The sequence below is a fragment of the Calidris pugnax genome, unplaced genomic scaffold (assembly GCF_001431845.1).
Source record: "Calidris pugnax isolate Ruff unplaced genomic scaffold, ASM143184v1 scaffold276, whole genome shotgun sequence".
In the NCBI taxonomy this organism is placed as follows: domain Eukaryota; kingdom Metazoa; phylum Chordata; class Aves; order Charadriiformes; family Scolopacidae; genus Calidris; species Calidris pugnax.
Genome location: NW_015091112.1, coordinates 593,013 through 619,932, shown reverse-complemented (window position 1 = coordinate 619,932; position 26,920 = coordinate 593,013). Strand labels below are relative to the sequence as shown.

The following is a 26,920-nucleotide window of genomic DNA, read 5'->3' as shown; positions in this document are numbered from 1 at the left end:
TACCACGGCGTATGGTTCCTTATTAGTTGTGGCTTCTGCAGAGGCTCTGACTCTTCTTTGGAGCATGGAGGATTTCTTTCATTACATAATCTGGATACTTTCTTTTATTTTTTAATAGATTAATTTTTTTTTTCTCTTGTGTGTGCAAATTCTCTTTGCACCAATGCTTCTATACTGAGGTTATTATGCCAAAGGAATGCAAGCGTCTAGAGTAACAATGGTTCATTTTCCTTTAATGACTTTGTCGACAGGATGGAGACATTTTTGTGGTGTGATGAATTCACTCGGTCTCCCGTTGTGTTTTCTCCACATGCTTTGGAAACTCTCTCTCTCTCTCTCTCTCTTTCTCTGAGAATTGTGGCCATCCACTCCAGCAAGAGCTTCATTACTTTATATTCATTGTATTTAAATGACACCCCAGTGGTACTGACCTCCTGGGATGATTGATGTAAATTATATGCTATGTAGGGGAAAATAAAATCTTTTTCTGACTTTTTATGTTCTGCAGAGAAATAAAAAGTGAAAACAAATGACAGAGAAAATCAGGCCTATTCAAAGTGGAACTCTGTAAGCATTATGGTTTGAGCAGACTCCAGTTTGTAAAAGTGCTGAGACAGTTTATAATGACCTTACAATCTGAAAGGTGACCCGAAAAAGGAAAATTATTTTCTATGTGCCCTTTTTTGGTTTTGTATAATGTATAACAAAAACTTGCTCATTTTTTTTTCCCCTCTGTCAAGTATAGTAAAATTTCAGACTCGAGGAGGGAGCGCTTAACGTACTGTTACTGACAATGATGCACAGTACTAGAAGGGACATTGTGCTCGTCTTCTTTCCTCCTGTCTTTGAGTAAATTTTTTGGTATAGATTTAAGATTCCATAGCCACTAAGCATCTGTCTTGCTCAATTACTCTGCCAGGAGTTACCACCTACAGAAGTGACAACAGAGGGAATGTTCTTTCATCTGCCCAGCTCATCATCAGGCGGTGGCTTCAATCACTTCTGAACCAGTAACCTCTCACTGCGGGATAAAGCGTTGTGCACAGCAACAAAATTTGTCAGAAAATGTTCTCTCGGTGCTTTTTCAGGCACCTCACCAAGTCACGCTGCCTCTATTCAAACTCCTGGAAATTACATAATTCACATTCGACATGCTCAACCATATTATCCCAGTAATTCCCTTATTAAAATTACCATATGGAATTGGCATAGTAATTTCTCTATTTTCTATATTTTCCTGTTGGTCCGTCCTACCAATTCTGATATATGCAAAGATATGCACGGTACATATCACCAAAAATTCAGCAACGTGCTGCCTTGTCTTCCTCAGTTTAACCTAAGGTTTTGGCAAACCACAGAATTTGGCTAGAAACTTGAGTTGCTTCAAGGAAGGCTGCAGTACCTTTCACAACCTGACAAGATGCTTTGAGTCTCCTTTTTGGCCAAGAAAACACTTATCAATAACCCTGCTTTGGCCGGGGTTGCCCAGGTGTTTCAAAATGTGTAACAGGAAGGACTAGATCAGGCCATCCTCCTCATAGCAATAACTAGACCTTGCTGTGCATGCAAGAATCAGCAGCACGAGGCCTCTTATTCTCTAGGAGATTATTTTAGCTGTTTGGTGTTTTGCCCTGTTGCTGTCAGTGCTTGGGCTGGTATTGGCTTTGCTTTCAGAATCATCAGCGATGGCAGAAGGGAGAGAGGATGGCAGTGCTCGGCAGAATCGCCTCGTCTTTCTGAAGCTGATGTGGGAGGTGGAAATGCAGAAGGGACTGATACGTGTGTTTATACACAGTAGTAAGAAGGACTGGGAGTGACTGGTAGCCAAAAAGAGAGAGAAAAAATTAAGAACGGCAGAAGGAAGCTAAAGGAAAAAGGCAGAAAATAAGATTAATTTCAAATAAGCTGATGGCCCCTAGACTGCACTGCAGTGCTTTCCAGAGCTTCCTCCTGCCTCCTTTTCTTATCCCTCAGAAAAAGAGAAGTTAAATGCTGTGATGTACAGAAAATTACGAAGTCTCTAAGCTGTCAGTTTCTTAGAATGAATCGTAGTAGAAATAATATGGGTACTGTTCAGTGTGAAGGCAGGAATTTGAATGAAAGACGGACCGAGAAAGGCAAAGCAAAAGACAGACCATAACTTTGGAAGTTATACACCCCACAAACCTTCAAGAAAAGCAAGACTTTTGCATATGTGGTGAAGAAAGCACTAACAGTTACTCCATTTAGTCTACTGGTCACATTTATTTATTCCAGTTTATATCACGGTACATGTCAGCCTGTCTCCTGACAAACTTGGCAGATGAGTGAAATGACCAAACTGAACTCACAAAAACTTACAATTAGGAAGTATTGAGGAAAGAAAAGATTAAAACAAGAAAGGAAAGGTAGGTTAAATACTCCAGCTCGCCTAGTTGTGTCCATCTCCATCAACCCGTTGAGCTGACAGGAAGAGGAAAGCCACCATTGCCAGGAAAGAGAGGGAAAACATAGACCCTGCTTATAGATGGCAGGGATTTAACCACCTCAATACATTTAACCACCCTGGTGTGGTTGAAGTAGTACAACTTGCTATGTTGGAGGAAGGATCCACTGGTATTTCCAAGGGCAAAAATCTATCATAGAATTGCTTATGTTGGAAGAGACCTTTAAGATCATCTAGTCCAACTGTTGACTCAGCACCACCAAGTCCACCACTAAACCATGTCCCTCAGCACCACACCTACATGGCTTTTAAATGCCTCCAGGGATGGGGGCTCCACCACTTCCCTGGACACCCTGTTTTAATGCTTGGTAACCTTTTCAGTGAAGACATTTTTCCTAATCTCCAATCTCAAATTCCCCTGATGCAACTTGAGGCCACTCCTCTTGTGCTATTGCTTGTTACTTGGGAGAAGAGACCGACCTCCCCCTCTCTACACCCTCCTTTCAGGCAGTTGCAGAGAGGGATAAGGTCTCCCCTCAACCTCCTTTCCTCCAGAATGAACACCCCCAGCTCCCTCAGCCGCTCCTCACAAGACTTGTTCTTCAGACCCCTCACCAGCTCCATTGCCCTTCTCTGGACACGCTCCAGCCCCTCAATGTCTTTCTTGTCGTGAGGGGCCCAAAACTGGACCCAGCACTCGAGGTGGGGCCTCACCAGTGCCCAGTACAGGAGGATGATCGCTTCCCCAGCCCTTCTGGCCACGCTATTTCTAATACAATGTACTATAACATAGCTATTTATGAGGAGAAGACACTGCACTATTTTAAAATACTTCCATAGCACTGTAGCTGGAGAGATGACGGTACGATGGGGCCCAACACCTGTATGAGCACACACATCCCCCCACCATGTCCTACACCCTCCTCTCCCGGCTTTTGAGCGCTCGGGGCTGCCCTGACGCCCCGTACCGCCGGGCACTGAGGGGGTAAGGGGACGGCCATGGCCGCCCGGGCGCTCCCCTTCAGCCGCCAGGCAGCACCTGCAGAAGGCGGGCTAAGGGAGAGCGCTCCGGCGGCGGGCTGTGAAGGGAACGGCGGCGGCGGGGAGGAAGCGGCGGCCGGCCCCGCCTCGGCCCAGCTCCGCCCCTCGCCCTGGGAGGCCGCCGCGGCTGCCACACAGCAGATGGAGGCGGCGGCGGGCCGCGGCCGGTGTGTGGCGGAACCGGCCCCTCCTTCCCGCGGGCGGCGCCATTTTACTGCCCCCCCCGAACCTTCCCGCACAGTGTGTGCGCTCCAGCCGCCGCCGCTGCAGGGGTGGTAGAGGCGGAGGCGGCGGCGGCGGGGGGGGTGGAAGGAGGGAGAGCGGCCGCCGGTTTCCGTCCCCCTCGTTTCTTGCCTCGGCCCAGGCAACGCGTGGAGGGGAAGGGACGAGGTTCAGTTCTTTCCCCCCTCGCTTTCCCCTTTCGGGTGGCAGCACACGGGGTTGGGGGATTGGGCACCACCGAGCCAGGCTGCTCCTACCTTCCTCCCTCTTCCTTCCTTCCTTCCTCCCCTGCACATCTCAGCCTCCTCCTCCTCCTCCTTCTCCTCATCATCATCATCCATCCGTGCCCGGGGGTGAGCTTTTTGCGTGAGTCACCAGCGAGGGCAGGCAATTAGTGTTGTTGTTGTTAAGCTGTTTTAGCTGGGCTGCTAATTTTTGGTTTCTTTGGGCCTTCAGAAAGCTTAACCTCGCGGCTTCCAGTCATTTGGGGGGGGGGGGGGGGGGGGATCTGTGGGGGCTTCTGCTCACTCCATCTATGTTTGCAGCTTTGCATTTGGGTTTTGCATTCGCTTTTGCTGGCCAGAGGTGAGCTGCACTCTGTGAAAAGGCACTGCTGTGGCAGCATGTGGCCAGTGAAGGGGTTCCTCGGTGTCAAAGCCGTCTGCTCTGGCGTGGAAGCCAAGGTGCTGGGAAGAGGCCTGGCCACCAGCTCCATCCCTGCTCTGCAGCCCCCAAACCCCTGGATTTGGGGTGGAGGCAACAGACCTGGGGTTCACTTGCCGTTGGCAGGTCTCAGCGAGCAGTTTTTAGCGTGTTTTGCTCTGAGGTCAGTTTTCTGGTGGCCTATGGTGCCGTTGCACGCGCTGGACCCAGCCCTGGTTGCAACCTTGGCTTGCAACTAGTCTTGAAGGTGTTTCTAGGCTTAAAATTGGGTGACAGAGGCCAGGCTTTGGCCTGCAGTGTGCCATGTGCTGTTGGGTGTTACTAACTTCTTGTTGTGCTGATGCTGTGAAAAGTTTGTAGTTTTTCTCTGGTTTGTTAACAGGGATCTTGTAATTTTCCTTATAGAAATCATCAGTTCTTACAGAAATTACTGGTAAACGCTAAAAACTTAGGAGTAACAACTAGTCTGGAAGAATACTCTGTGTAGGGTTTAAATGGCTTTGAAACTGACTAGCTATGTTTTTGTACTTCCTATGTACATAGCAACTGCTTGTAAGTTTCTAGAAAGTAAACAAATGAATGCTTTGCTGTCTATGAATGGAAAGCACAATATACATGCAAAATATTTATTACTGTGTATGCGAAGGGGAGGTAAGAACTTGACATTGCAGACAACCAGGTTTGCTGTATGGCCTTAGTGTTAATGGTTTTTCTGAGACGTTTCATTTCCTAAGAGTGAATCTGTTTCAAAGTTTGCACTGCTGTTGGTGATATGCTTAAATTTTCTTTTGAAGTATTTGATTTAACTCCCACTTCATTCTCTGTACAGGCCTCTCTTTCCCTTTGGCTTAAGGGTGCCAGTGCTACCTTACTTGGCAGGGAGTGCACGCTCCTTTTCTCCCATTTTGCAGATATTTCTTCACTGTTGGCCAGATCCAAGTGTCATGGAAGGCCATGTCAGCCTTTCTGTTAATTCTGGACTTTGCACAGGCTCATATTTGCATGTTACTAATATACAAGTAAGATTTTATTTTATTGTGGTTCTTTTTGTCCTGCATATTGTTGCTGTATAGGTGGGAATGCTGATGTTAAAGTAGTGTTACCAACTGTAGCAGTGTTTACTTATGGTTTTCTGGAAGCCCCATCTCTGTGAGTCTTGTGAATGTGTTAGGTCTCATTTAGATAAAGAAAATCTTAGCCATGATGATTGTGAAGAAGAGCTTGAGGTCTAATCAGAATACATTAAAAAGCCAGGAGGGGAAATCTCAGTCATGTCTTTGAGAAGTAAACAAGAATTCGTTCTGTGCTCTGCAGGCATTGTTCTCGTGATTTTCAAATGTATGGACATAGGAACATTGCTGAAGGTTTAATAGGATTTAGTAGCCTTTAGATTATTTGCTGAGCCTCTGAGTGTCAGAACCAACTGAATTACTCTTCTGGGCTCAATTCTGAGTAACGTAGAATAGAGTTTGATTAGTCAATTAGTAACTTGTCAGCGTAAGCAAGCTGTAATTTAGTAAACTACAAGTGTTTTTAAGAATTACTCACATATAATAGTCTAGAGCAACACTGAACATTGTTCACGTTGTTATTGCTGTTGTGATGGGATGCCCTCAAGCAGTGAGACCAGTGTCTTTCTAGGCCATTATTGCAAAGGTGTTTTAAGGCATGAGGCCGAACCTAAGCGGTGTAATTATACCATAGAAACTAATTGAGTTAATGCTCTTGTTGCAATTGTGAAATAGCCAAATGTGTAGATATATAGCATATGTAAAGAAAAGGAAACTAGTTAGGCCCGTGTTCTCATGGAACCAGGCAGTAGCAACTCAGTTATGAACTTATCTGGAGCTGATCAGAAAACTGCATGTCAAAGGTACTGAGAATGATATTGATTAGATCTGTAATCTGTGTTTCAGATACTTGGCATTTGTAGTGCTACATATAATCATTTGAAGTAATCTTAGTACGTGTTCATTTGCAAGCTAATGCAGAATAAATTTCTATTTATAAATAATCTTTGGCTTTTCTCTGCCCCTGTATTTTGCATATGTTTGAAGTATTACATTTGGTTGCAATCAGACATTCACAGAGTCAACTGCAAAGTTTCTAGTTCACACAGCTCCTTAAACTGTTGTAGAAGAAGTAACAGTACTGGTAAAAAGAAGCCAAGAGCTTATATGGAAGAGGTGATCAGAAGCACTGAGGTATTGGCCTAATTTTTGCTAATGTCTCGCAGGTAAATCCTAAGAATTATCAATGCAGCAATGTTAGGTGCTTTTAAAAATCATGTGCTTAAATAGTGAAGAAAAATGTGTATTTTCAAATAAACAGGAATACATTTTAGCAGAAACCTGTTGGACGCCATCTACGACTGAGATCTCTGCAAGGGGTTGGTGTTCCTGAATGTTACTGACTTACTGTTAGGTCTATTTCTTAAGAAGTAATTTGCATAGTTGCAATTTGTGTTAAAGCTGTGGCTGTCTCTTTCGTGTAATTTCCCTAGTGCTAGCTGTTGTGTAAATAAACAATGGAGGTAGACATTTTTTGCTCTAGAGAATTTAGACTTTTGGTGGCAAACAGTGATTTCAGAAAGGAGAGGAACAGTTCAACAACAAGAATTGGAGAATATTCTTATAATCTCAGCTATGTATTTGGCTAGTCATTCTTGATTAGGAATTTTTGATACATACATTGATGCCCTAACTTAAGGGCAAATGCATGCCCTTAGGGGCAAAGTATGAAATTCCTGATATCACGGAATATTCAGTTAAGGTTGGGGTGGGACTATATTATGCAATTATTTTAAATGTGTTTCAAATAGGGAACTAAACGCAACTCAGAGTGACGTGAAAGGAGGATTGATGTAATCATGGTAGGTTGGGAAGATGATGCCATCCTGAAAGAAGTTGAATAGATGAAGGCAGGTGAAAGTCTAGAGAGAAATTATACCCAGGAAAGTACAACTTAAAGCTGTTGGCAAGAAGGGGGTAAATTTGGTTGTGCTTTACAGAGAGTACAACTGCATTAGCAAAACCTTAAATTTTAAATTACTTTAAATGGAACTAAAAGTAAATGGGAACTACGATGGCTAAAATGGGTTGGTTTGTTGGCAGATGGGCAGTAAAGCGTACTGGCGGAACTAACCTGACATCTGCATATTCATGTAGGAATGTTTTACTCTTCAGGAAAAAGCAAAATATTGAGGGTCTGTTCATCTATGCAGGCTGGAGTCGAGTATGTAAGTTCTTAATAATTTGGAGCTGTTTTTTATCACAAGACTCTCAAGCACACCTTATGTTTCCTTAACCAAAAATGTCAGTGGTTACTGCAGCAAGGTCGTGGTCACTAAATTGCATGTCTATACAATTATTAAATTAATGGTATGTAAGATTCCGAATACTACTAAAATAATTGCTGATCCAAACAAAGCTATGGTTACAGGAGCCAGATTTGAGAAGCCGTGGAAACTTTGCTGTTAGTTACAGGTTGTCTGATCTCCACGCTGTTTTGTTAAAGCATTTTTAAGAAGGAAGAAAAAAAGTCATTGGTTCTTAATTTGCAGTGCCATTTACTGCCAAATGTGGCATGGGTTTCTGCAAAAAGGGCTGCACGTTCGGTTCAGAGGGAGATAGGCCTGTAAGTTAGATTCCTTTTCCCTGTTTTCTTGGTTAAAAAGAAATAAATCACTTCTGGGGAAGGACAGAGCTCTGATTAGACTGGAGTTAGAAACTCTGAGGAGTGTTTGTAAACATCTCCAGATGTGGAGGCGTACCCCTCCTGTAACGTTATGCTGTGTGTTTCTCAATCTCAAATAAAATAGTTACATCTGTGTATTAATATTCTTTCAGTAGTCCAGACCATTCTGTGGTCTGTTTCAGAAGAGACTTACATAACTGTCATGTCTAACTCATGGGTGGACAAATAATAGCCTAAAACATGAGGATATGCACAGTAATTTTAAGTAAAATACAGCGGTTATTATGCAGAATGGAGTCAGAAGGTTGTGCTTTAGTCTGTAGCTGGTTAGTGACTCTTCTTTCCCTGCAAACTTGTGCTCATTTACTGCTTTCATTTAAGGTCTTTGATAACGTTAATGCACAAAGGTACTCTCTTATGAGAAGTAGAAGTGAACATTAAGGATTATTTTGTCTCCAGGGACGTGAAACCAGGACAGTTTTAAAGATAAAATCAGTAAGATGCATTTCATTCTTTGCACCAAAATCTATGCTTACACGAATTTGATAATTTGTTTTACCCTTTGTTACCAGACATGCATGTTTCTTCTGTAACTTCTAAATGGGAAGGACTGACTGAGTTGCCTTACAAGTGATGCTCAGCTGTATTCCTTATATTTGTGTGGGCTTTCCAAGCATCTTTCATTCCAAGAAAAGAGTGTCATGGTTAAAGATGAGATGCTTATTTCCCTGGGTGATGAAAGCTGGGCTGTGCATTGACAGCTCCAAGATGATTATTTCTTTCTGGTGTTCACTTTAAAATAAAAGTATCGCAAGCATCTAGTTTATCAGGTAATAAATGGAAGCAGCAGTAGCAGATATAATGTGTTATCCTTAGCATGAATAGTGCATGCATTCCGCTTTGTGATACTTTGTTAATTAATTAAAAAAATGAAAGAAAGCTGAGATTGCATCCCTAGCTTTGAACGATATTATTGTGTGCAGACCTGGTGCAGATGTGTCACTGCCTGCCCTCAGATTGCTTCTAATCCTGGCTTTGGTCTGGCTGCTCCTTGAAAGTTTGGGCCTTTGCTTTATCTGCTTGGCTTTTAAAAAGGCCACGTTTAGGGAATGTGGAAGTTTTCTCAGCAGTAGCAGATATAATGTGTTATCCTTAGCATGAATAGTGCATGCATTCCGCTTTGTGATACTTTGTTAATTAATTAAAAAAATGAAAGAAAGCTGAGATTGCATCCCTAGCTTTGAACGATATTATTGTGTGCAGACCTGGTGCAGATGTGTCACTGCCTGCCCACAGATTGCTTCTAATCCTGGCTTTGGTCTGGCTGCTCCTTGAAAGTTTGGGCCTTTGCTTTATCTGCTTGGCTTTTAAAAAGGCCACATTTAGGGAATACGGAAGTTTTCCTATTGCCTATAAACAAAGCCATTTCTTAACTGTTACAAAACAAGCTGATTTTTTTTTGAACCTGAACAGGTTAGAGGATGATAAAGGAGTTTCATTATACATTTTGAATTATTAATTTGCTGTAAAATCTAGGCCATCTGTGCATTTATCCGAGACTGTTTAGGGTGTTTCTACTTCCAGCCTGCTTCAATAGCTCAGGAGAATTTCAGGACTTAATACTCTAGTGTTTTCATTTTCAGTTATTCCGTGCTACTGGGAGAGTGAGTGGTCAGGGAAACAATTACATGCTCTAGGTAATCCTGCTTCAGCAGGGGAGTTGGACTAGATGATCTCTATGGTCCCTTCCAACTCTAAACATTCAGTGAAATATATGTACTCCAGTATTTGCTTATGGGTTATTGGGTTTTTTAATTTTTTAATTAATTTTGAGCCTACTCTTAGAAAGCCAGGTATTTGCTTATGGGTTATTGGGTTTTTTAACTTTTTAGTTAAAAAAAAGTTTGAGCCTACTCTTAGAAGGCCACTCTTGCATGTGTTCAACAGTGTTTATGGTTGTGTTTTTGTTTTTTAAAAGAAGTGCACTAACAACAACAAAAAAAATCTATATTTCCTGCAGTTATTAAGTTCTTACACCTTCAGTCCTAGAAGACTGTTATCTTATACTCTCTAGCCTGCCACTGAGGCCATGCGTGCGTGTGTTCAACAGTGTTTATGGTTGTGTTTTTATTTTTTGAAAGTGCACTAACAAAAAAAAAAATATCTATATTTCCTGCAGTTAATTAAGTTCTTACACCTCCAGTCCTAGAAGACTGTTATCTTATACTCTCTAGCCTGCCACTGAGGCCATGCGTGCGGTAAAATACTCAGTGGTAACAGACTAGTTAATCTAATTACTCTGAAGTAGAGGGTGTGAAAACTAAAGCATTAATTTTAATTTTGTGTTAATTCATAGTCATCTTGGCTTTTATTTCCTTCCTGGTTTGTTTGGGTTTATATAAATGAAAATATGTCAGTCTTTAAATTTTTGCATGATTTCGGGTTATATGCAAAATGTAGTTATGAAAGGCAAGAGGAGAGGACTGATGCAGTAACCACACTAGATAAATTAAGTTTGATGAATTTAGTCATCATAATAGTAAGTTCTACTCTAATGCATTATTTTATGCAAAAATTTATGCAGGGGCACTGTTTTTTTGGTTAATTCTGCACTTTTTTTAGCCTGTAACAGAGACATCAGGTGTGTGAGGTTCCGCTCCTGTTATAAACTGACCCAGTTTAGATTTATTATGTCTTTTTTTTTTTTTTTGGGGGGGGGGGCGGTGTGTGAAAGCTGTAGTAATATTAATGTTCAGTTTTCCTGATTGAGTTTAGGTCAATTACTGAACATATGTATTAGAAGACTGTTCTGTACTGACTGTTTGGATGCACCATTCTCTTAGATCCTTGTGTGACATTTTGGCAGTGGTGACTGGTGAAAGTATTTTGAGTAGCATTTCAAAAGACAGAGGTGTTGACTATGAGTGTGTGTGTATATATATTTTAAGAATGCCTATGTATGTCCCAAATGATATGAAATAGCTCAGAAATTTGGTGCTCTACATTTATGGACTGGATCTATAGCCTGTATATTAAATTCAAGTTTTAGGAGCAGTAGAATTTCAATTTTTATACATCTCTCAATTTGATCTTGAATAAATAGATGGGTTGTACAGATGATAAAGATGTACTGGACAACCATTGATGTGAGTGAGTATTGCCTGGTGCTTTTGGGGTGGTTATGGGTATGAAGGATGGCTGTGAATTGAAAATCTGCCCAAGGTATCTTACCTTGGTGAGAAGGATGGGCCTAAACTTGACAAGAAATGACAGAATTTGTTTCCATCAACAGAGAACTCTCTTGTTCTGCTGATTCATATGGAACAGTTACTGTTTTCTGTGATGACTTTTCAATGTAAAAGACATTGAGATTACAGTAGATGCTTTTAACTACTTGTATTAATAATTATATATACCTGTTAAGTTCTGTTCCTATTATGTATTTGATTGCAATGTTTTGCTTATCCGAAAAGAATTTGTAGAAGCTGGACCTATTTGGGTAGGAACTCGTAATTACTAGTCCAAATAGTGTTAATCAGAAGTTATTTTCTCCTTGCTAAAGTTTATGATTAAAATGCAGCATGTTGAAATAATCTGTGACCTAATCTGAACATCTGAATTCATTTTGTAGAATATGGCAAACAGCTGCATTTCAGTTGGGAGCTAAAACAAATACAGTATATTGACCCATTGAAGATTACAGTAGGCTTTTCAGTTCCATGTTAGCTGTACTTATTGAAGAAAATTGATTTGAGAGTGCTTCTGCTTTTGAATGATTTTTTTCTTTTTTTTTTTTTTTTTAATGTCCGGAAGAAAGGAAATAGAACATAAGGAGGATGGGACTTTGATGTGTAAAGAAGTTAATTATCTAAACCATCAAACAAAACGTGGGCTGTGGAAGTAATTATTGTAAAGGGTCTGATGAAGCCTGACAAGCTGTTGGTTTTTTATGTCAAGAAAATGCTGTACACCTGCTTGATTTGAAAGTTAAATCATTTGGTTGCAATAGGAAGACCAAGGTTTTTAGTTGAAGCGGTAGCTGATAAGCTTTCAACTCTGAAACCTGCTGGTACTTATGCAGATGTACAGTCTTCCAACTTTTTTTAATTAAACTGTTCTTGTCCACTTGGAGGGTAGGAACCTTAAAAACTTTTTACTCCAGAACAGGACATGCATGAATCGCAAATGTTATGCTGTGAGGGGGCAACTATGGAATTATGTCCCGTGTTTTTTGGGAGAATGCTTCATAAATTAGCAGAACAGAACCCCATGGATAAAGCAAAATGTCTGCCCTGGACTTAAAAAAAAATAAAAAATAGCCGTATGCTTTGAATGATGTAGTTAGTTGGGGAAAAAAAGCAACCAATCCCCAAAATGCCAAACTTGTTAAAACTTTAAGTCTTTGTATATTAGTTTTTTAAACTATAAAGTACACATGATGGATACGTTTTAGGGCTTTTTCTACAGCTGTTTTACAAAGTATTAACTGGGGTGTTCCCCTAACTACTTTCTCTAGGGTCTGGGTAAAATATAGACTTTGCAGTCTATTAATTTAAGTTTAGGAATATTGATACTGTGATATTGGATATACGTAGCTACTAAAATGAATTGTAATCAGTCCCAGTCAAACAGTGAACAGTAAAAACCATGTAAACTTCCAAGTCTTTGGGCTGTTCTGGGTACCATGGCAGCTTCTGCTTCACTCCCTTCCATGTGTACATAGAGTTTTCCTAGAAATACTCTATCCTCTTCCTTCATGTTATAGATATTTTTTACTTTTTTTGTTTGTTTGTTTTGTAACTTGCTAATTTGACTGTTTAGATTATATGAGTCTTTGGTAACTGCTGATTGTGGCAGGATCCTGCTAATGCTTAAGCCTGGTGTGTAACTACTTAAGTGATTAAAATCAGACTTCAGCGGGAGTAAACTTGTGATTAAAGTTACACATGTGCATAAGTGCTTGCAGGATGGGGCCCTAAATTAGAATCTGCTTGAAGATGAATGGGAGTCTGTGAAAATCTACTTGAAAGCATTAATAAGAAAAGTAAACTTATATCTAAATGCATAAGCTCCTTATTTTTGCTGTTCATCCTTATGCTGTTACGTCATTAGCCTTTCAAAACAGTTATTCTTTTGTTCATTTTTGAAATTATTTTACACTTTGTATTTAGAGTATTTCAAGCTCTATTAAAGCAAAGCATAATATTTGTGATGGATTGCAATGCTTTTAATGGCATTTAATATAGATCTGGTCATGTACTTTTAGACTTGTGTTTCAGAAAAGAAATCTATCTTAACTGTATAAATTTAAAAGTGGAGAAAGGAAGGATCTCTTTAGAGGCCTTACAGCAAAGCAAACTATCTTAACGTATGGTTTTCGTTGTCATTACTACTGCTCCTACTAATAGTACTAGAAATGAGCAATAAGACTCAACTGTTACTAGAGTGCAGCAATATAGAAGAGGAAGAAATGCAGTGAGAATATATTCAGGAGAAGTATTATCAGGAGGCTTATATAGTGTCTGCAGGCCTTTGTTAAAAATTTCTTGAAGGGAAAAATGAAAAATCCCTATTCTGTGTTCGTAGAGTTTTCCAAAATTAGGTAAATTTTGATTTTTTTCAGTGTTTCAATAAGTGAAGTTATTTTTATAAATGAAATTATTTAAAGGCATTTGACTTGGCTTTTATTAAAGAGGGAAATGTAGATGTGTTAATTCATAGAATAAGAGTAGAACTGTCTTGGTTTGGAGTTTTTAATGAGAAATTTGTATAGGAAAGCCATAAATGTTTTGCATAAAGGTAGTACCTTTGGTCATATAAGTCCTATGATAACGTTCAGGTCCCACTCTTTCTAGCACAGCTCTGTTTTGAAGACTTAAGTAATATTCGTACATAAAGCTGGTGTTTAAGAAAGGAAGCATGTGATCTTGGTGCTCATCAGATTTTATCCAGCTTCTTCTGAGATTGTTTTACTCCTCTTAATCTCAGCAGAGATAGTGTGGATGGGATTTACTAGTGCTTGGGATACTGCAGGAGTATAAAAGGATGTTCTGGGTGTCAAGGTATTGGTGTAATCCAGAATACCAGAATAATGAATTTTATCTCAATACTTTTCCAGTGGTGCTCCTAGGGTACCTCTAAACGGGTTGCTGAGATGATATTTTTAAAAACTGCGCACATTTCTGATACTTAAGTTGAAGTAAACATCAACTCCCTTATGTTTTCACCAGTATCTCAGATAGGCTTCTTTTTGCATGCAGATTCTTTGCATTAAAGCCTACCCCTAAATCTTTTCTTCCCTTCTGAATATCTAGTGTGAAGCATACATATGTTCTCTTTAAAATGAAATACAAGTATCTTAAACGCTGTTATTTCTTTATTTACTCAGATGAGCAGCACTGTGGCAAGCCCGATGTCAACTATTGCCTCTTCAAGCACTGGAAGAAAATCGACAAGCTTTACACCTGAATTGCAAAGTATGATGTAAGTAATCAGTCAAAATATCTGGTAATATCTACATTTTGTATGCATCTTTTAGGTAGTTTCTTAGAATGAGTCTATAAGTGTCTTGGGGAGGAAAGAGCAGGAATTAGTGATGTATCTGTTAGCATTTTGCTTCTGATTTATAAAGCATTCAGAGGTGAGTTAGATAAATAAAAAACACACACTGCGTCCAAAGGAGAGAAAAGAAAGCTGAGTAAAGAAATGCATTTTTGATATTACTTTAGAAGTCATTAGAGACCTGTATTTCGCAGTCCTTCGTCAAAGAAAGCCAAGCTTCCTTTTGTCATATATGCTTATTTAAACAAATATTTTGTCTTACTGTCTTTCAGTGCTAATACAGAGAGGTAGACGACAGATATCATAATATTACTGATTCTATTAAGAGTTCCCTGTCCAAAAGTAGAAGATGCAATTTGTTTTCAGTTAAATGTGCTTAAGAGACTACTACATTATTAAGCGGATGATGGGGTACATTCCACTAGAGTGTAATGTAAATGAGTTAATGAACTGTTTCCTGTGCCTTGACTCTTCTAAAGCAGATGAGTGCTTTGTTACAAACCCAGGGGTTTGCTGGCTTCAGTTCTTTTCAGATAGAAAAATATTAGTTCTCTCCTTCAAGAGACTTCTGTTTAGTTATTGTTTACATTTATTGTGGTCATCTACGCTGGAAAACGTAAGTGTTGTTCTTGGTGGAGAAAGTAACTGTGTTTGAAAAACAAAGGAGCAGCCATGAAGTTTGGAGTCAAAGAAGCCTGTGCATCTATTCGGATCAGTATCTGGGGAGCCTGCATTTTATTTAATTGTGGACTTCCTGATAAAGTATTTTGAAAGTGCCCTCCCCGCCAGTATACACATGATTCTGTCAGAATGTAGAAGTTATTGTTGGCCATATAAATGGAAGAAGTAGACATTTTCCTTTCACTTCAGAACTGGTACAGACTTTGAAAGCTATGCAAACAGATCTTCTGTGCTTTAGAGTAACTGTTTTCACAGTTTCATTAAACTAGAAGGACCTGAAGAAATTCCTTAAATGTAAGGAGCACGTTGAAAGTTACATTTTTATTGTTTGCTGGAAAAAAAGAGACTTTAGAAATGATAAAGTGCAAGGGATGAACCATGTGGAGAAAAAAAATGACAGCTGTTTCTTTTGGCCAGGACCGCAAAATGAAGTTACCACTTTAAAAGAACTTTCCAGGCTCTGACAGAAGCTGACATTTTTTATAAACTGCATAATTTAGGAAGTTACAGATTCTCCCATTTAGGCAATTTATAACAAATCCATGCTGACATATTCAGATCCTGGGAAATAGCAAAGGCTGGAGCATTACAGTGCAAAAAAGGTAACAACTTTATTTAAGAAAAGAAAAAAAGAGGTTATCTCTGCATAGTTTTCTATTGTGAAGTTGTGTAGGATCACCTGTTTCCTATGGATTGTCATCCATATGGAGTAATATCAAGAGTAACTTCAGCTTGTCCTGCCTATTGGTTTATTATTAACGGCAATTAAGTGTTGAATCAGGGTTTGATTCCCCGAATGCTTAAATTTATAGGTAATATTAAGCTTGTGAGTAATCCTGTTTGAGGTGAGAAGGTTATTCATATGCTGCGTCTGTTACACGTGCTACACCTATTTTTGAACCACAGTATTAGGGAATGAGCTTGAATCCTTTTGTACAATTATGTTTTTATAAGATCACAACTATTTTTCTACTGTATGTGAGAAGGCAGAAAATGTAGGAGTCCTAAAATGAAATCCCAAAACACTGCAGTAAAGCCGTCTTAAAATATATCCAAGTTTTTCATAGTATACCTACATATATATATATTTATTTAACAAATAAAACGCTTCTGTATTTCCACTGAGTAAGAATATTTAAAATATTTACTTGGATTTGAAGAAATGTTTGTTTGTCAGAAAAGAAATAATCTGTTTTGTGTGATGGCCAATGCTTGCCTAAGCAGTATTAAGTATAACTGGTGATAGAACTTAATATGCTGATTATCTTAAGAGGAATACAGATTTAATTAAAACTATCAGTCAGTCACAGACCACCCAAACTATGTCAATTTACACTAGAGATGTTGGCTTTTAATTGTTAACCTTGGAGTTATTTGATGTTTATCTTGCAATCATGTAGAAGAGCATAATGCTATGTAGATTTTTCCTTTGACTCCCACATCCTTTATTTGTATTTGGATATATTATTATGTTACCATAGAACTTAGAGCAGTAGGTGTTAATAATTTAAAAGAGTTTTCAGCAAGTCTAGTGCATTTTGCTGAGGTTTGTTTTACAAAGCTTAATTTTGCTGATCTACAACCTGTTTCCAAACTAGCAGCTCACCTTAGATCAGTTGCGCTTAAATTATAGTTCTGCTCAGTAGATTCACAACCATGATTTCACAGTAGCCGTTAAAATTCATAATTTAGTTGTGATCAAGTATTTTGTACTTTAAGCACTACTTAACGGACTGAATTCCTGGAAACCATAATGTTCTAAACACTTGTGTTGAACGATAGGCAGATGAAGAGAGAGTGGTGGTGGTTTTTTTAGTCCTCAGTAAAATATCTTGGTTTTTCTAAGCTATCCTAAGTATTTACAAAAATACTAATTACTGTGATCTGAAGTTAGTTGAAATGTTGTTTTTATTGATTCTGCATGGGATTTTCTTCCCCCCACCCCCCCGAAAACTCACATACAGAGAGAATATTAGTTTATCAACAGAATACTTGCAAGAAATCTTATGAGTAAAATCTTTCAAATGGCAAATGTATTTAAAACTAATATTCTCAACCTTCCATTTCCTACAACTTGATCCTGCAGGTGACCCACTGTTAAGCTTTGCATGTTTCAGTAATTTTATGACAGCTAAGTGTTTGTAGAATTGTGTTCCAAATCGATATAAACCTTTGAATGATATTGTATAAAGTAGTAGTTAGTTAAATGTCCATATGGAAGGGTGTGTTTTTTGTCTACTGCATTTTTTTGTTCCTCAACTGGCAGGCTGTATTACCACACTAACACAATTCATTTGAGGTGCAGGGAAGTAGCTGTGAGGGCACAGCTGTAGGAAGAAAACCTTTAATATCTGCATAAACCAGATACTTTTCTAGTATCATTTTTTTAGTGAATGCTATAGCTAAGTAGCAACAACTTAAATATATCTATGGAGAAGGGTATGGATAGGCAACAGCTTTGAGTTAAGAGGAACTTGCATTCCATTTTTTAAGTTTCTTTTTCAGGTGCTTATAACTAATTCTGGTGATGAAAAATGTTTTTTTCAGTAGCTTATGCTAAATGGCAAATTGGAACAAGTTTTTTGTTTCAGTTCGGAGTTACCAGTGCATGGAAAAAACCACTTGTGTTTCCTTCTGTTCTGTTTATAAATGCCTGCTGCAATAGTTGAAACATAAAGTTAGGAACTTCTTTTGACTGATTTTGTGGATCTATGGTGTTGGTGGAGAAGTTGCAGTGCTCGAAGGAAAGCTCCATACTTCTACTCTTGCCTTTGTTAGTTTTCAGCTTGCAAGCGTCACAATTGCAGGTGGTTATTCAGAAGCAATAGAGGATACAAAGTGCCTATCTTCTATCTCCCTATTTTTTCCTATTTTTTCGTTTTCTCTCTCACCATTTGTTAAAACAGATTAAGAAACCACAAAACTGAACATATAATACCTCAGAAATTTGTAAAGCTGATAACTAGTGACTGCCAGTTCTACTGGGACATGGTGTGTATTTCATTGTGCTCAAGAAAAATGGGGGAAAGTAAGTTAGGCTTTGTCTTTGTTGCCAGTGTTATTTCCTCTTACTAAGATTAACCTGGTATTTTTGATCTTTTTAATGCTGCTGATTGTACTGCACAAATTACCCGCAGGAAAGGGATAGAAAACACTCTGTGTGTGTGTATGTGGAGTGTAAGAAACTAAAACAAACGGAAAACTTCCCTTCTGAGCTTAATACAGTGTTATGTGTCTTTTGTTCTTTTCATTTCCTTTTTTCACTTTTGCATCAATTACTTCTGGGAATATAACATGGAACGTTATGGAGAGTAACATCTCTCTTGCTGACCATGAGGGCTTTCCACTGGAGTACTCTTTCAGTAATGGCCTCTTACGCGTTGGGACTTTGCTGTGTAATTGAGCCAACTTTCATGTTCATTCCCATTGTAACATTTTCAGTAATATTTGCCAGTTCAAACTGGCTAGAAGACCCAGTTTCATTCTGGTTCTAGACCTCTAGTCACTCATGGGTTGTCTGGGTTGAGCATACTTTTATTTTAGACTCACAGGCATTGCATGGCATGAATATTTCTTTTCTTTCCTATAAACAATGTAATCTTTTAAAATCTACTCTTTTTTTTTATTGTATATTGTGACCTTATCAATCAAATTATTTTTAGGGATTAGTGTTCCTAGAACTCTCTTCTACTTAAGATTTCTCATCTATTCTCAGATGACAGTATCTTAAGGAATAACATTCTAAATTTTTCTATGTGAAATGAAATTCTCGAAAGTATGATCTCTGATCTAATCCTTTCTCCACTGGTGTATTTGGATAACCCCCAGTGACTTGAGTTGGATTACAGTTTGTTCAGAACTGAATGCCCTGGAAGATCTCACTGATTTCTTCTAGCATCAGATGTTCAATTTATTTTCAAATACAGAAATGTTAATTCTCTTTCATAATAGTGTGCTTATGTATGCTAAAATAGTGTTTTCTTATTAGTTAGAAAGTTCAGGGAACTTGTTGCTTGCTGCTGAAGAAGTACACACTAGATGCACCATGAAAGAAATGTTGTGATTCATACAGCTGTGCTTTGCCAGATTGGCTTGTGTTTGTGTGTTAATCCAGTTTTGAATATCAGAGTAATTATAATGTAAGTACTTTGAGTCGTTCAGATTACATGCTAATTAAAAATAAGACACAAAACACAATATGCATTTTGTGCTGCTTGCAAGACATAATGTAGTGTTGCATTTTTTACCTAAAGTGTTTTATTATATACTGTAATAAGATAACTTTTAAAAGACATTTTGTCTGACAAGATTTTGGACAAGAGCTAGAAATCATTCTTTTTAACTGTTACAACCATCCTACTACTTGGTTTTTGATAAACATCTGATTTTGCTATTCTGCTCATCAAAACTCAAGTGTGGTTTTTTGTATCTCTTTGTGATAATGGGTTTTGCTGCTGGTAAATCTAGTTCAGTTATTAAACCGTGGCCTTGATTATTTTGTGGTTTTATGATTTTATTTTTTTTCCTATTATACCAAAATGTCTAAGCTTTACTCACCCTCGTGAGACAGATAATAAGCATAAATACAAGAGCTGCCATTCCCTTCATGCCAGGGTTCCTCGTGAGGAACCTCAGGGTTCCTGCCATTCCCTTCATGTCAGGTTCAGTTCTTCCACGAGAAGAAGAGAGTTTTTAGAGTATTGGTTTTCATGTGTCTTGGGCTTCTTGAAATGCAGAGCACATGCAGACCCTGATGCTACTTGAAACAAGTAAATGATTATAGTGACTAGGAAGTTATGCTGAACAGACAGTCTGGATGATTGTTTTTAATAAAATGGTCCAGAATTTATATAGTGTGCAACACACAATGAGCGTGTGCTTGGGTTAAATATTAATAATTTATTTTATCTGTATGATGAGGTATGGTAGTACTTGCATAACCCTATTATGACTGTTACCTTATTGCCTCAGTTGGTCGGATGCTTATCCCTTGCTGCTTTGAAGTTGATCAGTAAAATGGTCTGCCTTTTGGATGGTTCATTTGGAATGATAGTGGAAGAAAACAGCAGGGATGACCTGGCTGAGGGAGCACTCTGGTTAACCAATCTGTAATTTGGGATTGTAAAGAATTTTCTTCTCTATTCTGTCCCATACTTGTTTACCATATTTGAACCCAGGATTGTGCTGAGATTGCATTGTTCAAAAATAACCAGTTCAGCCTCCTGAGCTGAAATCCTTCTCTGCAAACGTGCACAGGAGACTGTTTCCCACCCTGTTAGTAGAGGGACAGCAGAAGGGCAGTGGCAGCAGATGTGGGACTTGTTTGTCAGATAGCGTGGTGCTTTTTTTGTCTACCTTGTTAAATACAGCCAGCAAGAGTAGTACAAAATAGGATTAACCTGGTATTTTTGATCTTTTTAATGCTGCTGATTGTACTGCACAAATTACCCGCAGGAAAGGGATAGAAAACACTCTGTGTGTGTGTATGTGGAGTGTAAGAAACTAAAACAAACGGAAAACTTCCCTTCTGAGCTTAATACAGTGTTATGTGTCTTTTGTTCTTTTCATTTCCTTTTTTCACTTTTGCATCAATTACTTCTGGGAATATAACATAGAACATTATGGAGAATAGCATCTCTCTTGCTGACCATGATGACTTTCCACTGGAGTACTCTTTCAGTAATGGCCTCTTACGCGTTGGGACTTTGCTGTGTAATTGAGCCAACTTTCATGTTCATTCCCATTGTAACATTTTCAGTAATATTTGCCAGTTCAAACTGGCTAGAAGACCCAGTTTCATTCTGGTTCTAGACCTCTAGTCACTCATGGGTTGTCTGGGTTGAGCATACTTTTATTTTAGACTCACAGGCATTGCATGGCATGAATATTTCTTTTCTTTCCTATAAACAATGTAATCTTTTAAAATCTACTCTTTTTTTTTATTGTATATTGTGACCTTATCAATCAAATTATTTTTAGGGATTAGTGTTCCTAGAACTCTCTTCTACTTAAGATTTCTCATCTATTCTCAGATGACAGTATCTTAAGGAATAACATTCTAAATTTTTCTATGTGAAATGAAATTCTCGAAAGTATGATCTCTGATCTAATCCTTTCTCCACTGGTGTATTTGGATAACCCCCAGTGACTTGAGTTGGATTACAGTTTGTTCAGAACTGAATGCCCTGGAAGATCTCACTGATTTCTTCTAGCATCAGATGTTCAATTTATTTTCAAATACAGAAATGTTAATTCTCTTTCATAATAGTGTGCTTATGTATGCTAAAATAGTGTTTTCTTATTAGTTAGAAAGTTCAGGGAACTTGTTGCTTGCTGCTGAAGAAGTACACACTAGATGCACCATGAAAGAAATGTTGTGATTCATACAGCTGTGCTTTGCCAGATTGGCTTGTGTTTGTGTGTTAATCCAGTTTTGAATATCAGAGTAATTATAATGTAAGTACTTTGAGTCGTTCAGATTACATGCTAATTAAAAATAAGACACAAAACACAATATGCATTTTGTGCTGCTTGCAAGACATAATGTAGTGTTGCATTTTTTACCTAAAGTGTTTTATTATATACTGTAATAAGATAACTTTTAAAAGACATTTTGTCTGACAAGATTTTGGACAAGAGCTAGAAATCATTCTTTTTAACTGTTACAACCATCCTACTACTTGGTTATATATATATATTTATTTAACAAATAAAACGGTTCTGTATTTCCACTGAGTAAGAATATTTAAAATATTTACTTGGATTTGAAGAAATGTTTGTTTGTCAGAAAAGAAATAATCTGTTTTGTGTGATGGCCAATGCTTGCCTAAGCAGTATTAAGTATAACTGGTGATAGAACTTAATATGCTGATTATCTTAAGAGGAATACAGATTTAATTAAAACTATCAGTCAGTCACAGACCACCCAAACTATGTCAATTTACACTAGAGATGTTGGCTTTTAATTGTTAAGACCTTGGAGTTATTTGATGTTTATCTTGCAATCATGTAGAAGAGCATAATGCTATGTAGATTTTTCCTTTGACTCCCACATCCTTTATTTGTATTTGGATATATTATTATGTTACCATAGAACTTAGAGCAGTAGGTGTTAATAATTTAAAAGAGTTTTCAGCAAGTCTAGTGCATTTTGCTGAGGTTTGTTTTACAAAGCTTAATTTTGCTGATCTACAACCTGTTTCCAAACTAGCAGCTCACCTTAGATCAGTTGCGCTTAAATTATAGTTCTGCTCAGTAGATTCACAACCATGATTTCACAGTAGCCGTTAAAATTCATAATTTAGTTGTGATCAAGTATTTTGTACTTTAAGCACTACTTAACGGACTGAATTCCTGGAAACCATAATGTTCTAAACACTTGTGTTGAACGATAGGCAGATGAAGAGAGAGTGGTGGTGGTTTTTTTAGTCCTCAGTAAAATATCTTGGTTTTTCTAAGCTATCCTAAGTATTTACAAAAATACTAATTACTGTGATCTGAAGTTAGTTGAAATGTTGTTTTTATTGATTCTGCATGGGATTTTCTTCCCCCCACCCCCCCGAAAACTCACATACAGAGAGAATATTAGTTTATCAACAGAATACTTGCAAGAAATCTTATGAGTAAAATCTTTCAAATGGCAAATGTATTTAAAACTAATATTCTCAACCTTCCATTTCCTACAACTTGATCCTGCAGGTGACCCACTGTTAAGCTTTGCATGTTTCAGTAATTTTATGACAGCTAAGTGTTTGTAGAATTGTGTTCCAAATCGATATAAACCTTTGAATGATATTGTATAAAGTAGTAGTTAGTTAAATGTCCATATGGAAGGGTGTGTTTTTTGTCTACTGCATTTTTTTGTTCCTCAACTGGCAGGCTGTATTACCACACTAACACAATTCATTTGAGGTGCAGGGAAGTAGCTGTGAGGGCACAGCTGTAGGAAGAAAACCTTTAATATCTGCATAAACCAGATACTTTTCTAGTATCATTTTTTTAGTGAATGCTATAGCTAAGTAGCAACAACTTAAATATATCTATGGAGAAGGGTATGGATAGGCAACAGCTTTGAGTTAAGAGGAACTTGCATTCCATTTTTTAAGTTTCTTTTTCAGGTGCTTATAACTAATTCTGGTGATGAAAAATGTTTTTTTCAGTAGCTTATGCTAAATGGCAAATTGGAACAAGTTTTTTGTTTCAGTTCGGAGTTACCAGTGCATGGAAAAAACCACTTGTGTTTCCTTCTGTTCTGTTTATAAATGCCTGCTGCAATAGTTGAAACATAAAGTTAGGAACTTCTTTTGACTGATTTTGTGGATCTATGGTGTTGGTGGAGAAGTTGCAGTGCTCGAAGGAAAGCTCCATACTTCTACTCTTGCCTTTGTTAGTTTTCAGCTTGCAAGCGTCACAATTGCAGGTGGTTATTCAGAAGCAATAGAGGATACAAAGTGCCTATCTTCTATCTCCCTATTTTTTCCTATTTTTTCGTTTTCTCTCTCACCATTTGTTAAAACAGATTAAGAAACCACAAAACTGAACATATAATACCTCAGAAATTTGTAAAGCTGATAACTAGTGACTGCCAGTTCTACTGGGACATGGTGTGTATTTCATTGTGCTCAAGAAAAATGGGGGAAAGTAAGTTAGGCTTTGTCTTTGTTGCCAGTGTTATTTCCTCTTACTAAGATTAACCTGGTATTTTTGATCTTTTTAATGCTGCTGATTGTACTGCACAAATTACCCGCAGGAAAGGGATAGAAAACACTCTGTGTGTGTGTATGTGGAGTGTAAGAAACTAAAACAAACGGAAAACTTCCCTTCTGAGCTTAATACAGTGTTATGTGTCTTTTGTTCTTTTCATTTCCTTTTTTCACTTTTGCATCAATTACTTCTGGGAATATAACATGGAACGTTATGGAGAGTAACATCTCTCTTGCTGACCATGAGGGTATTTTTTCGTTTTCTCTCTCACCATTTGTTAAAACAGATTAAGAAACCACAAAACTGAACATATAATACCTCAGAAATTTGTAAAGCTGATAACTAGTGACTGCCAGTTCTACTGGGACATGGTGTATATTTCATTGTGCTCAAGAAAAATGGGGGAAAGTGAGTTAGGCTTTGTCTTTGTTGCCAGTGTTATTTCCTCTTACTAAGATTAACCTGGTATTTTTGATCTTTTTAATGCTGCTGATTGTACTGCACAAATTACCCGCAGGAAAGGGATAGAAAACACTCTGTGTGTGTGTACGTGGAGTGTAAGAAACTAAAACAAACGGGAAAACTTCCCTATTGAGCTTAATACAATGTTATGTGTCTTCTGTTCTTTTCATTTCCTTTTTTCACTTTTGCATCAATTACTTCTGGGAATATAACATAGAACATTATGGAGAATAGCATCTCTCTTGCTGACCATGATGACTTTCCACTGGAGTACTCTTTCAGTAATGGCCTCTTACGCGTTGGGACTTTGCTGTGTAATTGAGCCAACTTTCATGTTCATTCCCATTGTAACATTTTCAGTAATATTTGCCAGTTCAAACTGGCTAGAAGACCCAGTTTCATTCTGGTTCTAGACCTCTAGTCACTCATGGGTTGTCTGGGTTGAGCATACTTTTATTTTAGACTCACAGGCATTGCATGGCATGAATATTTCTTTTCTTTCCTATAAACAATGTAATCTTTTAAAATCTACTCTTTTTTTTTATTGTATATTGTGACCTTATCAATCAAATTATTTTTAGGGATTAGTGTTCCTAGAACTCTCTTCTACTTAAGATTTCTCATCTATTCTCAGATGACAGTATCTTAAGGAATAACATTCTAAATTTTTCTATGTGAAATGAAATTCTCGAAAGTATGATCTCTGATCTAATCCTTTCTCCACTGGTGTATTTGGATAACCCCCAGTGACTTGAGTTGGATTACAGTTTGTTCAGAACTGAATGCCCTGGAAGATCTCACTGATTTCTTCTAGCATCAGATGTTCAATTTATTTTCAAATACAGAAATGTTAATTCTCTTTCATAATAGTGTGCTTATGTATGCTAAAATAGTGTTTTCTTATGAGTTAGAAAGTTCAGGGAACTTGTTGCTTGCTGCTGAAGAAGTACACACTAGATGCACCATGAAAGAAATGTTGTGATTCATACAGCTGTGCTTTGCCAGATTGGCTTGTGTTTGTGTGTTAATCCAGTTTTGAATATCAGAGTAATTATAATGTAAGTACTTTGAGTCGTTCAGATTACATGCTAATTAAAAATAAGACACAAAACACAATATGCATTTTGTGCTGCTTGCAAGACATAATGTAGTGTTGCATTTTTTACCTAAAGTGTTTTATTATATACTGTAATAAGATAACTTTTAAAAGACATTTTGTCTGACAAGATTTTGGACAAGAGCTAGAAATCATTCTTTTTAACTGTTACAACCATCCTACTACTTGGTTTTTGATAAACATCTGATTTTGCTATTCAGCTCTTCAAAACTCAAGTGTGGTTTTTTGGGTTTTTGATAAACATCTGATTTTGCTATTCTGCTCATCAAAACTCAAGTGTGGTTTTTTTATATCTCTTTGTGATAATGGGTTTTGCTGCTGGTAAATCTAGTTCAGTTATTAAACCGTGGCCTTGATTATTTTGTGGTTTTATGATTTTATTTTTTTCCTATTATACCAAAATGTCTACGCTTTACTCACCCTCGTGAGACAGATAATAAGCATAAATACAAGAGCTGCCATTCCCTTCATGCCAGGGTTCCTCGTGAGGAACCTCAGGGTTCCTGCCATTCCCTTCATGTCAGGTTCAGTTCTTCCACGAGAAGAAGAGAGTTTTTAGAGTATTGGTTTTCATGTGTCTTGGGCTTCTTGAAATGCAGAGCACATGCAGACCCTGATGCTACTTGAAACAAGTAAATGATTATAGTGACTAGGAAGTTATGCTGAACAGACAGTCTGGATGATTGTTTTTAATAAAATGGTCCAGAATTTATATAGTGTGCAACACACAATGAGCGTGTGCTTGGGTTAAATATTAATAATTTATTTTATCTGTATGATGAGGTATGGTAGTACTTGCATAACCCTATTATGACTGTTACCTTATTGCCTCAGTTGGTCGGATGCTTATCCCTTGCTGCTTTGAAGTTGATCAGTAAAATGGTCTGCCTTTTGGATGGTTCATTTGGAATGATAGTGGAAGAAAACAGCAGGGATGACCTGGCTGAGGGAGCACTCTGGTTAACCAATCTGTAATTTGGGATTGTAAAGAATTTTCTTCTCTATTCTGTCCCATACTTGTTTACCATATTTGAACCCAGGATTGTGCTGAGATTGCATTGTTCAAAAATAACCAGTTCAGCCTCCTGAGCTGAAATCCTTCTCTGCAAACGTGCACAGGAGACTTTTTCCCACCCTGTTAGTAGAGGGACAGCAGAAGGGCAGTGGCAGCAGATGTGGGACTTGTTTGTCAGATAGCGTGGTGCTTTTTTTGTCTACCTTGTTAAATACAGCCAGCAAGAGTAGTACAAAATAGGCAACTAGGAGAACTTTTCTTTTATAGATAGGAGGAGATACAGGAAGGACGTTCATTAGAGAGAGAACTTAGTACAGCTCTTTCTGCTGCTGAT

General features: G+C 38.0%; 1 protein-coding gene across 3 annotated transcripts in view; it reads left to right on the top strand.

The window, feature by feature from the left end:
* The first annotated feature begins 3,668 nt into the window (after positions 1-3,668).
* SUPT3H (SPT3 homolog, SAGA and STAGA complex component) overlaps positions 3,669-26,920 on the top strand; it is a 316,060-nt gene continuing 292,808 nt past the window's right edge. Inside the window, exons 1-2 of one of the 3 annotated variants that reach the window (XM_014958227.1) lie at positions 3,669-3,856; positions 14,436-14,530. In XM_014958227.1, coding sequence (XP_014813713.1) covers positions 14,436-14,530 — 95 coding nt within the window. In that variant the 5' untranslated portion in view covers positions 3,669-3,856. Of the gene's footprint in view, positions 4,055-14,435; positions 14,531-26,920 lie in introns of all 3 variants that reach the window. The other 2 variants (XM_014958229.1, XM_014958228.1) reach the window with 2 other exon arrangements.